Raw genomic sequence first — 15,414 nt, forward strand, 5'->3', positions numbered from 1 at the left:
GAACACAGTCAGTGTGATGCTTTGACCAACATGGAACAGCATCACAACTTTAGGAAACAAGTGAGCCCAGGATCCACAGAACCAGTCGGTCTGGGAAGAAGGTGGTATACGGTGGGTTGACACAGAGCCCGAAACTCACTCAAATGTTGCACTGTTGTGATGGAGACAAGTAACATTCTCTTGAGGGTGAGGAGCCGGAAGGAACAGCTGAGAAGTGACTCAATGAGTTCACATCACTAATGTGCAGAACAAGTCAAGGTCCCACTCTGGCATGACAGAGTGGGGAGTGAGGAAATAAATGTAAACCCTTCAAAAAGCGCATAACAACTAGAGACTTAAAACAAAGAAGGCTGATCACGCAACTGCAAAATGGCAGAAATAGCCAAAAGGTATACTTTAACTGTGCCTAGAGCAAGGCCTTGACGGGCTAAAGAAAAAACAACAAAACCTCAGATAACTTCACCTGGAGGAGGTCTATCTGCAGAGTACCGCACCAAGCCGAAAATCTGTCCCAATCACACTCTCATACAGGTTTTTGTCAAGGGACGCCTGGCTGCTAAGTTGACATCAAGGTAACTCAATAGGAAGTTGGAAGGTGTTCTGCTGTCCCACCTCAATCTTCAACCAGGAAGGTGGAGATTTGCAATGCCCAGTTGCAAACCCTGCTCTGCTACTGTGGCAGCAGATCTTCCAGAAAGGGCAGCTGATCCGAGGACAAATGCTCAGGCCCAGGCGTTCTGGATACTATACCCTCTGTGCCCAGTCTGGGGCCACTATGATGACTTGGGCGCAGTCGGTGTTGAGCTTCTTGAGAATTAGGGACAGGAGTAGTATCAGAGGAAAGGCATACAGGAGTTCTAAGTTCCACCTGCAGCTGAACATGTCGGTGCAAGAGACACCATGAAAATAGCAATGTGCAAAAGTGCTGACATTTCTTGATCTTTAAGCCACTGCCAACAAAGCGCAAAGTTCTTCCCATTTTGCACAAGAGACCTTGCACTGCTTCCAGCTCTAACGGGCACTCTTGATCTGCTAGGAGCTGACGACCGAGCTTGTCCAACCCGGCATTCAATTACCTTGGCAGGTGGGGCAACATCTGGAACATCCCTTGGTGGTCCAGCCATTTCCAGAGGCGCAAGGCCTGGCATAGGATCTGACACCACACCGTCCTGTCTGTAGTTTTTCCACATGGCTGTGGTGTTGTCCATGAGCACCTCCTCCAGTCTCACCTTGTTGGAGGGAAGGAAGGCTGTCAAGACCAAGCAGATGCCCTCAGCTCTAGAAGGTTGTTATGCCATAGACCAAACGTTTATGATCCCCCCCATCTCCCCAATTGCAACTGCAACCCAGAAGCAATTCCTGAGTCACCATTGTCAGCTCTGGGTGGGGAATAGAGAGGGGGCACAGCTGATCCAACCGCAGACCAGCAACCACCACTATAGCTCTTTTGCAGTCTCTTCTGAAATCTGAACATGGTCAGAAAGATCCCCTTGGTGCTTGAACCACTCAGATGTCAGATCCCATTGCAGAGCCAACATATGCCACTTGGTGTGCTTAACAAGCAGGATGCAGGAGCACATCAGTCCCAGCAGCCTCAGAGTAGGCTCCACTGAAATCCACTACCAAGCCTGAAAGATCAGGAACTGTATATCTGGAACGCTCTTCCCTGAGGGAAAGGCACAAAACCGAACTGTGTCCAAAATGGCTCAGATAAAAGGGAGTGTCTGAGAAGGAGTCAGATGTGACTTCGGAACAATGATAATAAACCTCAAAGATGACAGGAGGTTCGCTGTAGTCTGGACTTGAATTATGACTGCCTGGAACCAGCCACCTTTTACAGCTAGTCATTGAGAAAGGGGAAGACTGGCACCCCCTCAACCTGCTAAGGTGGGGTGCTACCACTGTCATCACTTTCGACATCACCTGGGGGCACTGGTGAGGCCAAAGGGAAGCACTTCAAACTAAAAGTGCTACTGGCCGGCCATGATAGGCAGATAATGGAATGGGAATATGTGTCCTACATGTCCAACGCCACCTTCCAGTCCCAGGGTCGAAGGCAGACAAGACCTGGGCAAGTGTGAGCATTTTTTATTTTTATTTTCAGAGGAAAGCATTTTTGGGGAGCGGGTCTAAAATGGGCTCGAGGCATCCGTCCTTCTTGGGCAAAAGCAACGAGAATAGCAACTATGTCCTGATCCTGCTGCGGGAACCCGCTAAATAGCCCCTTTGGCTAAAAGTGCTTACACTTTCTGCCACAAAATGGAAAGATAGTCCTCCATCAGTCGATTGTGGGACGGTGGAAGGTGTGGCAGGGCAGAAAGGGGGAAAAGGGCATAACCATTCCGAACAATTTGCAGGACCCACACGATGGGTGTTTTAACCTGCCAATCCAGTAAGAATCATCTGCCCATGTCACCTACTGGATCTACTCAGAGCAAGGTAAGGGGTTTTGTCAGGTTGAGCTGCAGGAGGTTGGAGTGGGCTGGGCAGCCCGTTCACCTTGTTGGGTGGGGGGGGGAGGTACCACAGCTGCAACTGCAAAACTGCTAGGTGCCATGCTGGAGTTAGATTGGCTGTTGGTATGAAGCACCTCTGCCAAATACACGAAAGAAACAGTAGAGCTGATGCAGCTGGCAATGTTGGGTCGATAAGCCCAGGGAGCAAGTCATAGACCTTTCCTTAAACTGTTCAAGGCAGAGTCTGCCTCGTCTCCAAATAGGCGATTCCGCTCGAACAGTATGTCCATGAACAACAACTTGTCATCACCTGAAAAAACTGTGGACTGCACCAAAGCATGGCAGTGAATGGAGACACTGGTGCCAATTGCCTACTCAATGAATATCTAAATTCTATGACCTCAGGAACCTGATTGAAAGACTGAGCTGTTGAACACTGGGTTGACTCACTCTGCCCCAACAGTGGGTGAGAAGATCTGGTATGTTGGGGTAGGTTCTCGTGAGGTACTAGTGAGTGGCCCAACAGATTTGTGTACCAAGGTTGACATGCCCATGTTGGGGCTTTGAGCATCATAGTTAGTGAAGTCTGTCTGAGTTTCCGGACCATGTAAAGAATAAGTGAGAGAGTCAGAAAGGCATAATCAAATATCCCTGACCAGTTTATCCATAGTGCAAAGCCCTTAGATTGTGGGTGTGGGGGCCTGAATGCAAAGTTTTGGCATTTTGTGTTTTCTACGGTGGCGAAGAGATCTACTGGAAGTATGTTTGTCGGGTTTGAGTGTGGATTTCCCATTCATAGACCTCTTGTTGCATTCTGCTCAGGTGGTCCATTAATGAATTGTACAATCCTGGTATATGCTATAAAGTAGACTGCATGCTTGTTGGCCTATTTCCATGACTTGTGCTAGATAGACAGTTGTAATGAATGGGTCCCTGCTTTTTCTGAATGTAGTACAGTGCTACCAATGCCTGTTCATAGGTCATTTTTCCCTGATATGATGGTTAACACTTTAAGAGCCATTTGAATGCCTAGCAGCTCTAACATATTGATGTGCAATGTCTGTTGTTGTGGAGACCAATGTCCCTGTACCACAATGTCCTCCATATGAGCACCCCAAACCGTGAGTAATGCATTGTTACTTGCGGGACTGGGTCCCTGAAGGTTCCTCCAGTTTGAGTGTTCTATGAGTTCCACCACTTCAGTGCCTGATGGACCTCGGGTGAAACCAACACTAGATCCTCCATATTGCCAGCTCGCTTCTGACCACTGTGATGCTAAACATTCCTAGAGGGGTCTCATATGTAGTCATGCATATAGAACTATCGCTATGCGAAAAGCCATCATACCTAGAAGGCTCATCATTGTTAGGTGACAAAGTGGCTGAAAAAGAGCCGGTTGGTTCTGGTAATTGAGAACCCTCTGTGGATTCGGGTATGCTTTTGCTGTGATCTAATTAAGTATTGCTCCAAGGAAGGCTGTATCTGGAGAGGTTGTAGATGGGATTTGGTGGCAACTGATTATAAATCCCAACTTGTGTAAAAGATTGATTGTGGCCTAAGTGCCCTGTAGACATTTTGGTTTGCTCAAACTCTTGCTCAGCCAATTTTCCACATAAGGAACTAGATGTATGTTTCCTGCTTCTATAGCTAATCATATTGTGAATACCTGCAGGGCTGCTGTTACCCCAAATGTATTATCTGTATATCTGTATTGTGCCACTTACCACAAACCAGAAATATCTGCGATGTGCTGGGCAAGTTTTTGTATGAAAATATGCATCCTACAGATCTAATGGGAGTCATGAAGTGTCCTTCCTGTACTAATTGTATTACATCTTGAAGTTTTACCGTGTATAATGTACTAATTTAGAGGGCATAGGTCCAGTATTGGACGTAGTGAGGCAACCTTTTGGGTATTTGGAAATATAGATACATATACCCACATGTGATGTTTGAATGGGACAGGTTATATAGCTCATTCTGTAACAAGGCTTTCACTTCTTCCTTTAGCAGATGTAGAAGCTGTGGAATTAATATGAATCTCTTCGGTGGGATATTTGGCAGTTATTGTTTTAGCTCAAGGCAATATTCCTGACTGATGATATCCAAAACCACAATTGATAGAACACACCGTTGCTAGAGGGTGTGTCTCTAACTGTTCCACTGGATTTGTAGCCACCTCTATAAAACCATTGTCCTGTTTGTTGGTGGTACCGTTGTTGTCGTCATTGATAGGTAGGGGTCTTTGTCGTTTTTGAGGCCCCTCTCCCTTGGTAGCGGCGAAAGTGCTGCTGCTTTTGTGATGTTGTTTGCAAAGCACCCATTGATTTAGCTATGTCTGTGTCCTTTCAGGTCTCAGCTATATATCGCGTGCAGGCACTGTCTCAAACCGAGACATACTGTGTCTACTCTGTGAGCTTCGAGCACGTTCGTTTTTCATTGGTTCTTTGGTGTGCCGTCCATAAATTCTTGCTTTTCATAGGTGCATTGGTTTTATTTGTCCCGCCTTTTGGTATTTAGTTCAGTCCCATGGTTACTGGCCCTATATCTTGTGGTAATTCCCTTTAGTATATCTGTTATTTACAGCACACTATTTTTTAAGTTGGTGTTGGATAGTCTTTTCAGAATGTTGTGCTCAGTTGATGTCAATTTCATTTTACAATCGCCTCAACACATCCATACAACGGGAGATACCACACCACATCTCTGCCAGCAAGGTTTTCATGTATTTTTTAATTTAAGAACTCTTGATCAATACAAAAATGATATTCATTTGTATGCTTTTGATCAACACAAAACTGTTAAATATCGCGAACTCCACCCTAACGTATCGGAGTGCTTTATTCACAGTACTCGGCCAGCTCTAGTCCTAGCTGCAAGGTTGGCAGCTCGATCTCTTACGCCACATCCTCGAGATCAGCATTTAAGAAGGCCTGCACTCCTTTGGAATGCACAACTATTATGCAGTTCAAAGCAGTGCCAGCCACCTTGTTTTTTTGGGCTGCAGTCTCACAAGACATGGACCCGTAGTGCTGGTTTTATTTTACATTTCGTCCTTCTCCTCTTTTTATTAAAATCCTAGGCTTGTGAGCTACGCATATTTGTGTCCATTTTAAACAGTTGTGCAGCATGTCCTTAAAGGGTCAAAACTGTATGGTTTTGAAAATATGGGGCACGTTTTAGCAGCAAGACCTTTTGGCTATGCATGAAGTAAAGTGTGCTCAATTCAACAAGGGCAGCATTGCTGATGGTTTCCTACACGCAATGCAGGGAAGGCATCAGTCTTTTTTACTTGTAAAAGTAAGGACATGACTATAAGGCTTGACAACGTCACTAGCTAAGAGCTTTTTATTGCCAAAACCTATTGGTTTTGCCAATGCTTGTTTTATTTTTTCTAATTGCTTGTTCTCCATCGAAAGGAGCACTGAGAATGTGCTGTTGCACTTCCAGCTTAAAGCCCAATATGCATACCAATGCATGCCTGCAAAGCATAACAGAGGAACGAACACCTCTTGCGGCCGTGTCTGCACTATTCAGTGCACACCTGATAGTTGCACTGGAGATTTGTTTCCCTTCATCCATTACGTCTTTCCCTCTCTTTCTATATTGTTTGGGGACGATGTTGTATTAATTCATGCATTTTGTCCCAAGCAGTCCTGTTGGAGTGAGAGATTAGCACCACTGAATTTGCGATTCACCCGTGGTTGGCAAGTCCTTAGCCACCCTTTTACCTACAGCATTGGTGTGCTTACTCTCCTTGTCAGGAGGTGGAGCTTCCCCAGTGCCCTGGGATGCCGTTCTTTTCTTTTTTGTTCTGACCATTAGGGAGTCTGCTATAGGGTGATCCTCAATATATATTGAGCCTGAAGATGAAGGCCTATATTTTCTTTCAATTTGTGGCATAAGCAACTTGCATTTCACTGGGTGCTTAGAGATGTCATGTGAGACATTTAATATAGAACCAATCACAGGAATATATTGCACTGTGCAGGAATGTGTCTCCACCAAGAAATCGGCTTCTTCCTCTGTGGTCTGCATGGGGAGTTTATGATATTCTGCAGCCCTCTGTATGAAACTATGGTAAGATGAAGTATCATCAGGTGGTGTGGCTTCTGTAGAAACTGGTGGTTTTATATTGGTGCAGGCAAAAGCACAACATAATCGCCCCATGGGCCTAGGCTGAGGTGGGTATCCCCCTGTGAATCTGAGTCATAGTCCTGTTGAGGGCTATCTCAACTCCCCCCTCCAAACGTAGGTGACTTGATCATAGGGATTGTGGTTGGCTGAATGCAATGGGGCTTATGGACCTATGTTCAGTAGACACTCTGGTGGTGATTGTGGGACTTCCAAGTTTTGTGCATGTCTTTTTTTTAAATGTTTTTATGGTGTTTCTTTGGCATATATTTGCGTAGTCCTTCAAAAACATTGCCCTCTTGTTGTGGCACTTATTTTTGAGGTGTTTTTGCCTGCTTCTCTGGCACTGTTAGTATGGCTGAGGAATGCGCCTTTGTCTTTGGTATGGATTGAACATGGGTTTTCTTCGGCGTTGAAGAATGACCTTGTTCCTTCTTTTGTCAGTGCCAATGAATGTCTAGATTCAAAGTGGCTCGATGTCGAGCATTTCCTTGGGTCCGATGACTTCTCTGGCGTCAAAGCCAAGTTTGTCTTGTTACATGCTGATGCATGTATCGATGTCGACGAGTGCTTCGAAACAGAGTTGGTGCTGGTGCCATCCCCATGTTTTTGCTTTGTAGCTAGATCAGGAATGAGAACACACTCATCCCTTTCTGGCTTGCTGGGGATGTTGACCAGAGCCCGAGGGCTGTGGCAAACCATGGCAGGAAGGGGGAGGTGTATGTAATATTTTCTTCATTCATGGTGGGTCAATCGCACACACGTTCCTTGGGGTCGTCTTTGGTCCCAACCCAGGTACTGAAGTCTTCGCTATAGGTTCCTCAACCTGCACCTCAAGACTCTTCTTCCTCAATGGATTCATTAGATGGCAAGAGTGTGCACAGCAAGTGTATCTGCATCCACCACATACTACGAACATACAAATATGATGATTGCATTTTGAACTACTTCTAACAAACATGTGTCTCTCTTAAGAAAGCAGTTTACAAATGATCAGACTATAAACTATTATTAATAAATTATACTACAGTTGTTCAAAAGATTACCTCGGCTATCATCTATCTCCCCATCTCTGGAATGCTCAGACTGAATCTCTGGAGGAGTCTGCAGCACAGCCACACTATTCTGGTTGATAATCTTCAGTTTTAGCTTTGGTTTGGAACGCTTCTTTCGTGGGACACTTACAGTGAGGCCCTGTAAGTGAGAGAGCCCAGACTCCGTCAAACACACTCCATCCTGTGTGAAGGTCTTCGGAGGCTCTATAAAAAGTTTTTAAAAAACAAAAATGATGGGCAATACATGGACCCTTGTACATGGATATAAATACATACACACTTACATGAACAATAATCGGGTAACCCTGCTTATGGGTCTATGATAATGACAGTGTCAGCAGGACCCAAGGAGAAATTTTATACCCTTTTTGCTGGATGTACTTTTCATTAGACACTCAAATTACCTATACAAGCAAATGTCAGTTAAATGTCTGACATAGTCCAGTAATTTTTTCAGAGGTTTAGTAGGAGGTGGAGTCTCATTTATGAGTGATTATGGAGAGGTGAACCTGCGATCACTATAAGGGGTGAAAAGAGATGAGGAAAATATTGAAGCTTGAAATTTGGCACCAACATATATGGGTTCGACTGACATGGTAAACGACAAGGCTAGAGTTATTTCTAAAAGCACAGAGGAAGAGAATCCTAAATAAAGTACTTACCTTTACAATCTAATATCCCTACAGGAAAATCTTCATTGAAACATTGTGCATTTAATAGTCACACCAATACTTAAGATTCTGTAGCACTTTAGATAAAATAAGTATATTAGATATTTTTCTTAAAGCACTCAAGTAAGGTCATAAAATGTGAGAGTCTATAGACAAACACATAGGTCAAAACTGCGTTCTAAAAAATTAATGCCATATATCCTTTGATCTCCTCCCAAATTTAAAGTAAGGGAAATGGAAACCTGTTTCACAAACCCTCAAGTACTTCATTTAAGTGTAAAGAAGAGGGGGCAGAACATGCCACTCAATGGTTCAAAACAGAACACTAATACTTTGACATGAAATGAAAAGTGGAGGCGGGGCAAGACATAACCTGTCTCAAGGAGTATAACATACAAGAGTACATAAGCAAACTTTGCCCAATTAAGGATAACCTCTGATGCTCAAACTAGACATGTGAAGAGTTTTAAGAACAGTGCACCCATCCTCTTTTTATGGAAGAATTTGTCAGTTTAATCCTGGCAGTCACTAGCTAAACAGGTGAAGGATATCTTAGAATGGCTCTTTCAAATCACTTAACACAGCGATTCTCAACCTTTTGGCCTCTGTGGACCCTCACTTTATCATTACTGGAACCCGGGGACCCCCACTGAATAATTATTGGAATCCGAGGACCCCTCCACTGAGTCATTAGTGAAAGGTGGGGACCTAATTTGTTAATATTTAATTTTCTAAGCAGTCGCGGACCCCAAGAGGCGGCTTCATGGAACCCTAGGGGACCCCCGACCAAAGGCTGGGAACCACTGATTTAACATGCCTTAAAGTCCTCAACATTTACAAATTTGGGTATTTAATCTTTGATAGTGTCATTTAGTTCTTCCGTGGCACACATATGCCAAACATTAGTCCACCATAATGAAATATCCTAGTCCATCAAAATAATCTAGAAGCTCAGGTACATTCTATTACTGTGTGAATGTCAGCGGCACAGTTCAGTGGAATTGGCAAATCAGTCTGCTAGGCAACGTTGAGAATAAGTATAAGAGATCCTCATCTATGTCATTCAGCAAAACTATTAAAAGATCATACAGTAAAGGAATACATGTTCTTGAGGTATAACAACTTCTTTACAAAATATTCCACACCAATACAGGTCCCATCAAAAAGAACATTAAGTGCTTATTATGTCATAGACTAACAATATGTGTCTGACCTTTGTACATTATCAGATACCCGTTTCAGCCCTACTGAAGCCATGAATCTCCAGCAATGCCTCAGGTTACATGAATGTAGTAGCAATTCACATGCCCTGACGTGACGTTTAATGGTTGATCTAAAAACTTGCCACTTCTCTAAACCAATGCAGTTCTTCAATTAAAGGTTGGATTGACCAACTCGGGCTAATAGGAAAGCAATATAAATAGGGTTAACAGAAAAGTAGATGTTGGTCGGAAGTAAGCCAACTTTAAAGTGTAGTGTTTGTTTCTCACTTGAAAACCCTGAATGCTTCCATTAGCCAATTTTTTCAAGAGTTCCATAGAAAAAGTGAAAAGCATTGGAGACATAAGACAACCTTGACTAGTTCTCCTGAACAAAGTTATTGGTGTCGCTGGCTGGGCCAGGATTATCATTTTGGTGCAGAGATGTAAGAAGTTTGCTCTAATGTACCCTAATATTCGGAGGCCTAACACAGTCTTTCCCACCTTTTTGTGAAGAAAATTCCAGTTGAACCTATTAAATGCCTATTTTAAGTCCAGCGTTCGGTGGGAATGTCCCCTTCATGGTAAACAGATGTTTAACCTGCCCAGAGTGCCTGACTACATGAGAAATGTTATGCTGGTTTGTATTTTGTGCCCAGAATCATGCTAACTTAGCTTGAATGCAGGGGCCTAGGTTTTCTCTTGGCAATGAGAGCCTAGGACCTGTCCTGCGACCTGGGGAAGGTGCAGCAAGAGACCCCTTATAGTCAACAGTTGACTACTGTCCATGTCTTGGGTGCATCACAAAATGGAGGTGGCATTGCACAATGTTTTATAATTTATAGTGTGACCAGGCCAGCTTCCCAGCATCAGTAAGTATGGTCTGATGCCCCCCCTTTTGTGTAACATTTTGCTGGCATGCAAGGTCAGGAACCTTGCACCGACAGTTGTGTGTAAGTGTGGTGCATGTGTAGCACAGGTATGGTAGTAGGACTGTGTTGTGAGAGTCCATGTGCTGGTTGCTCATGGGATCCATTTTGGATGTCCCTGGTTTGGTTTAGCATAGCATTATGTGGATGGCGAGCACAGCTTACTCATACAGTGGAAGTGTACTGTCAACATTACGGTAGCTGAAGGGTGGAGATCCCTGCACTGAAGTGACGAGGACAGAGTCAGGGCTACCTGAAGAAACTGGATGGAGACCTTGATAGCAAGGGGCTGCTGATTAAATTCTTTCTGAACACTACCATCTGGTAGATGGCAGGGGTGAGGGACTGACATTTCCAATGTCAGGAAGTTTCCAAGCCAGGTCTGCCCTTTTGTTTGTCTCTAATTAATGCTTTAGGAGGGTTGATGGCAGCCAGTGCAGAGATCACATACTTTATTGTGCCCATATTTCAGGTACTCCTGGCTTGGAGCCAGCCCCAGTGCTACCCTCGGTGAGAAAAAAAAAATCACCTTATACACAAATTTGGAGGGCAGCCTGGAAAAGAAACTTGGAAGAGTACCAAACAGGTTCTGAAGCATAAAACAGTGGGTCCATTTCTGGTATGGAAAGAGTATAAAACTGGAACCCAAACCACTCCATTTGGTTCAGTTCCAAATTCTATTTGACCAAGGAAAGCAGACGTTAAGGGTCAGTCAGTGCCCTAAACTTAGCCTGCCTGCTGAGAGAATGAGTTAAAGAGCATGCCTGGCCTTGCAGGACAGACTACCCAAAAAGAGGCACCCAGCACATTCTTCGCAAGTAGAAAAAACAGATTTAGCAGACTACTTTAGAGAACAAAGCCACAAACAAGCTGTGCTGTAATGGTGTGTCCCTGACTCTCTACGTGGGTCTGGTACGACCTAGCTGACCAAAGGCTTTACGATTCTAAATGCCATTGTGTCCATTAGAAGCTGCTGTGGTCTGAACTTGTACTACCACTGCTGATGCCAAAAAAGGGTCTGTATCATTGCTGAAGATGAGCCTGGTGGACTTCAGAAGTCACAACTGCCAAACTAACTACACTGCTGACTAATAGGCACAGAGGGCATAACTCCCTGCTGTAAGACCAGCCTGCACCCAGCTGGGATGGCCAAAACTGCTCAAGACATTAGTCATGCTTTTACACCAGGTCCTGCTGTGCTGAATTTCTCAAGCAACTACTGGTCAAAGTCCCTTTTGTGAAGGCAGAGAGCAAAGGCTGCATCTGCCTTCCCAAACATGCCGCACACCACCACCAAGCAGGTAACATGGGAGTTAGCCTACACCCAGAACAAGTAGCTATGACGTGCACCAAGAGATGGAGCTCAAGGACTTGAGACAGTTTCCCAAATTCAAATGTAGGGTGAGAACTACATAATGGAGCTGCCCATTTAACTTGTGAGAGTAAAATTAAAGTACTGCGTACCTGTACAAGTTCATGTCTCTGCCTGAATAATACAGGGGGACTATAACTCTTAGGGTTATCAGAGTGGTTAGAGACAATGTAATAAAGTAGAGCGCTTACTAGAAACAGTAACAAGGAAGGCAGCCTTGCATTTGCTAATCCACTTGAATTGTGTTGTATTTAGTTTTGCTGTGTGATTAAATTACTCCCTTTTTAACAAAACAAATCAGCACTTGGCAGGACAGTGTGTTATTGTGTCGGGTGATTGACTGTTAGCACGGACCTCTTGCCCCATGCACTTCTTCTCTTGGGAGCCTGTGACTGCTCACCCTCAGCTACCCTGAAAGGCAAGTGCTGATGTGTTGTACTCAGCCCCGTAGGCAGCAGAGCTATAACAGGATGGACTCAGAACACTAGTAGCAAACTACAACAGTTGAGGCAAACTAGCCTGTTAGCCCTTTATTGGCCCCCACTCCGCACAGAATCTGACAATCTGAGGCGGGAGGACAACATTTTAGAAAACACCTTTATATCTTTACAACACAATTTCAAAGAATATTCAGGTCTGAAGAAGCCACATGCTTAAGGGTCTTTGCAGCGTTTCAGAATTAAGTGTAGACTTCATCATTTGATGGCAAAACAGCCCTATAAAAAAAAGAAATGGCAAAACATCTCCATAAAAAAAGGAAATTAATGTATCAGAGAAGGATTGATAAAAAGAAGCTTTGAAGCCACCTGATCTAGAGCTTGTTTGCTAAGACAGACAGACTCCTGCTCAGCTATAGGATTTTGCAATTATGACACTACATTCAGAGGAGGTAATTTAACAACCCTGATGGATCACGAGGAACACCATGATATAAATATAAACAGTAACAAATAAAGATACCCCGAGTCAGATGCAAAGATCACAACCATTTTATCTTTGATTGACTGGATATAGTTAAGGTTATTGTAGGAAGTTGGCTCTTTGTATACTGAACCAAAATGAGGTACAATGTGCAAAGAATTCAAGCAATAACCAGAGGTTTCAGAGTCACAAATTACATCTGAAATGCTCTATTTTTTGGGTAGTGTGGTCAAGCAGATAGACTTATCAGAGGGTAGCGCTAAGCTTGTTAGGCACACACTCATACAATAAGTGAGACACACTCAAAGAAATCCGACACCAATGTATAAAAATAACACATGTTTATATAAATACCAAGATTACTGTAAATCAGGTGTGTACTTTTCAAGATATAGATTTTTTGAGTTTTAAAAAGTCAACACAGTGTGCAGTGGGTCTTCTGGCATCAAGTCCCATGCTTGAGTTCCTCACGGATGCAGATGGAGTTCTGCAGAAACAGGCTACAGACACTGTCTCTAGGTGGGCTTCATCTCTGGAGGGCCTGGGGACCATGCTGACATCGTTGGCCCATTTAAAAACGGGCTAGGCGACTTGAATGCAGTTGTAGTGTCCAGTGTAGGGTTTCTGGTGGTCCCCGTCCTCTCAGTTCTTTCTTGGGTGCCAGTGGCTGGAGGAGAGCAGCTCCTTTACTCCAAGGGAGTTCTTCCTGGCAATTTGTGAAGCACTGGCATGCTCTGAGTTTCTTGGAGGCTGCAGCAGCAGGAGAAGTCATTTTCTCCCCATGGGTTGGGTGCAATAGGCAGACTGGCAGGGTTGGCACCAAGTCAGTGGTGGTTCTCTGGTTCAGCAGGCTTCTGGTCCACTCCTTTTGAGTCCAGCGAAGATCTGACAGCCTGGTATCAGGGGGTCCCCAAAAGATTTAATTTAGGGGGTGTTAGGGGGAGTGAACGATAGCCAATGGGCTACTGACCCTTGGAGTCACTACACCCCGTAGACGACCACTTCCTGTTTGGAGTGGGCATCACCCTGACCTAAATTTCAAGAACGCACAAGATGGCAGAATTCCCCAAGTCGTTTCCACTTCAGGCTGGTCAACCTTAGCATGTACCCATCCTGGAAATGTGACAGGCCTCCTGCATAGCTAATTTTCCCATCTGTCCAGGTTCCAGATGGGCCCTGGGGCAGGGGGTTGGCATATGCCTCTGAGGAAGGCCAGATCTGCATACCAAAGGTGGTGGGCTTCTTTGAAGTTCCCTGCCTTGGAATGTAGGTCATCCTGTGGGAGGGGTGTTCCATACCCAAGCCTGGTTAGACTTTTGTTTCTGACCTCGAGAGAGCAGAGGCTCTCATCCTGGGAGGTCAGAGTCTTGTCTGTTGAACCGGTCAGTGTACTCACCAGGAGTTGGTAGGTTTTTCAGGGGGCACCCTCCTACATCCCCTCTGGGTGCATGCATGAATAAATCCATAACTGGAATCAGTGAGGGTTTATTTATACAATATTTTTGATACCAAACATCCTTATGATCAGAGAAGATACATGTAGCTGGGGAACTCTTATTGGCCAGTGTCCAGCACGTGTATTTCAAATTACTTCCTTGCATACCTACTATGTGTAAGAAGCGACAAAGACACCACAAGGGCATATATACTCATGCACATTTGCCTTCTTGTAATATAATGCACCCTGCCTTAGGGCTAAAAGGCCTGCTTTAGGGGTAACCTACATATTATGAGCAGTGTTTTAGAGGGCATGGCACACAGGCTGTGTGCCATGTCGTGTTTTCACTTTTGGGAGCACCTTGTCACGCAGCCTGCAATGGCAATTGGGTCCCTTTGAGTGGCACAAGTTGTGTAACAGCTCTCAGGGACCATCTTCAGTACTCATACTCTAGGTACCAGTGGTACCATTTACTAGGGACTTAGAGGTGCTAAAGGGCCTGGTAACTTCGGAATCAAGTAACCAGGTGTCTTAGTCAGTCACCTGGTTAGCAAGAATCCAGTGCATTTCAGTCAAAGTTGCATCAAAAACCCAGGCAAAATGGGGATGAGGGGTGGGGGGGCAGGGGGACGCTCTTACTGCAATTAGAACCCAGTTTCCTACAGTTATCAGCTGCACTTACTTTTTTAGGTTAACAACTAATCTGCCTTTTCAGATTGTTTGTAAAAAAAAAAAGCTATTTTGTATTGCAGAGCCTGTAAACTATATATTTCATTAAGAAGGCCTCAAGCTCCACCCCTCACAGCTCGTAGTATAGTCCTAAAACAGATTTTTGTCTTCGAGATTCAAAAGTGGAGATGCATTTTTCCAGTTCTAAATTCCTATTCCTTTTCAATTCAAGGAGCATGGATGAGTGAGTTAGGAGTTCCACTCTCTAGCCAGCTTTTGCAGCATCCCCAAATTTTGCTGCACACCATACCTTTAGCAATATGTTCAGCTAAGTTTGTCAAGACTTCTCTGATGTTGCTTGTTCAGACTAGGTCACGAAATACTACTTCATTCAATTTCCAGTAGGTGCAGCCAGAAGGGCAGAGGAAAGACCACTAAAGACTATTGATACTGGTGCAGCATCTGAGAGAGACCTCTGTGCCTGTTGAAAGTAATGTCTGTGCCACTGGTGTATAAATATAATATATGCACTTTTGAAAAACAAATGCATAGACTCATACCGGTGAGGCC

The 15,414-nt window shown here is 44.3% G+C and overlaps 1 protein-coding gene across 11 annotated transcripts in view; it reads right to left on the reverse strand.

The window, feature by feature from the left end:
* Positions 1 to 15,414, reverse strand: part of KMT2C (lysine methyltransferase 2C) — a 1,516,687-nt gene that overhangs the window by 806,803 nt on the left and 694,470 nt on the right. For 9 of the 11 annotated variants that reach the window (XM_069211114.1, XM_069211120.1, XM_069211119.1 and 6 more), the window contains one exon: positions 7,637 to 7,849. The exons of the other annotated variants lie outside the window; for them this stretch is intronic. In XM_069211114.1, the coding sequence (XP_069067215.1) occupies positions 7,637 to 7,849 (213 nt within the window). The remainder of the gene's footprint in view (positions 1 to 7,636; positions 7,850 to 15,414) is intronic. 11 annotated transcript variants of the gene reach the window in all.

This window comes from Pleurodeles waltl, chromosome 10 (assembly GCF_031143425.1).
Source record: "Pleurodeles waltl isolate 20211129_DDA chromosome 10, aPleWal1.hap1.20221129, whole genome shotgun sequence".
NCBI lineage: Eukaryota > Metazoa > Chordata > Amphibia > Caudata > Salamandridae > Pleurodeles > Pleurodeles waltl.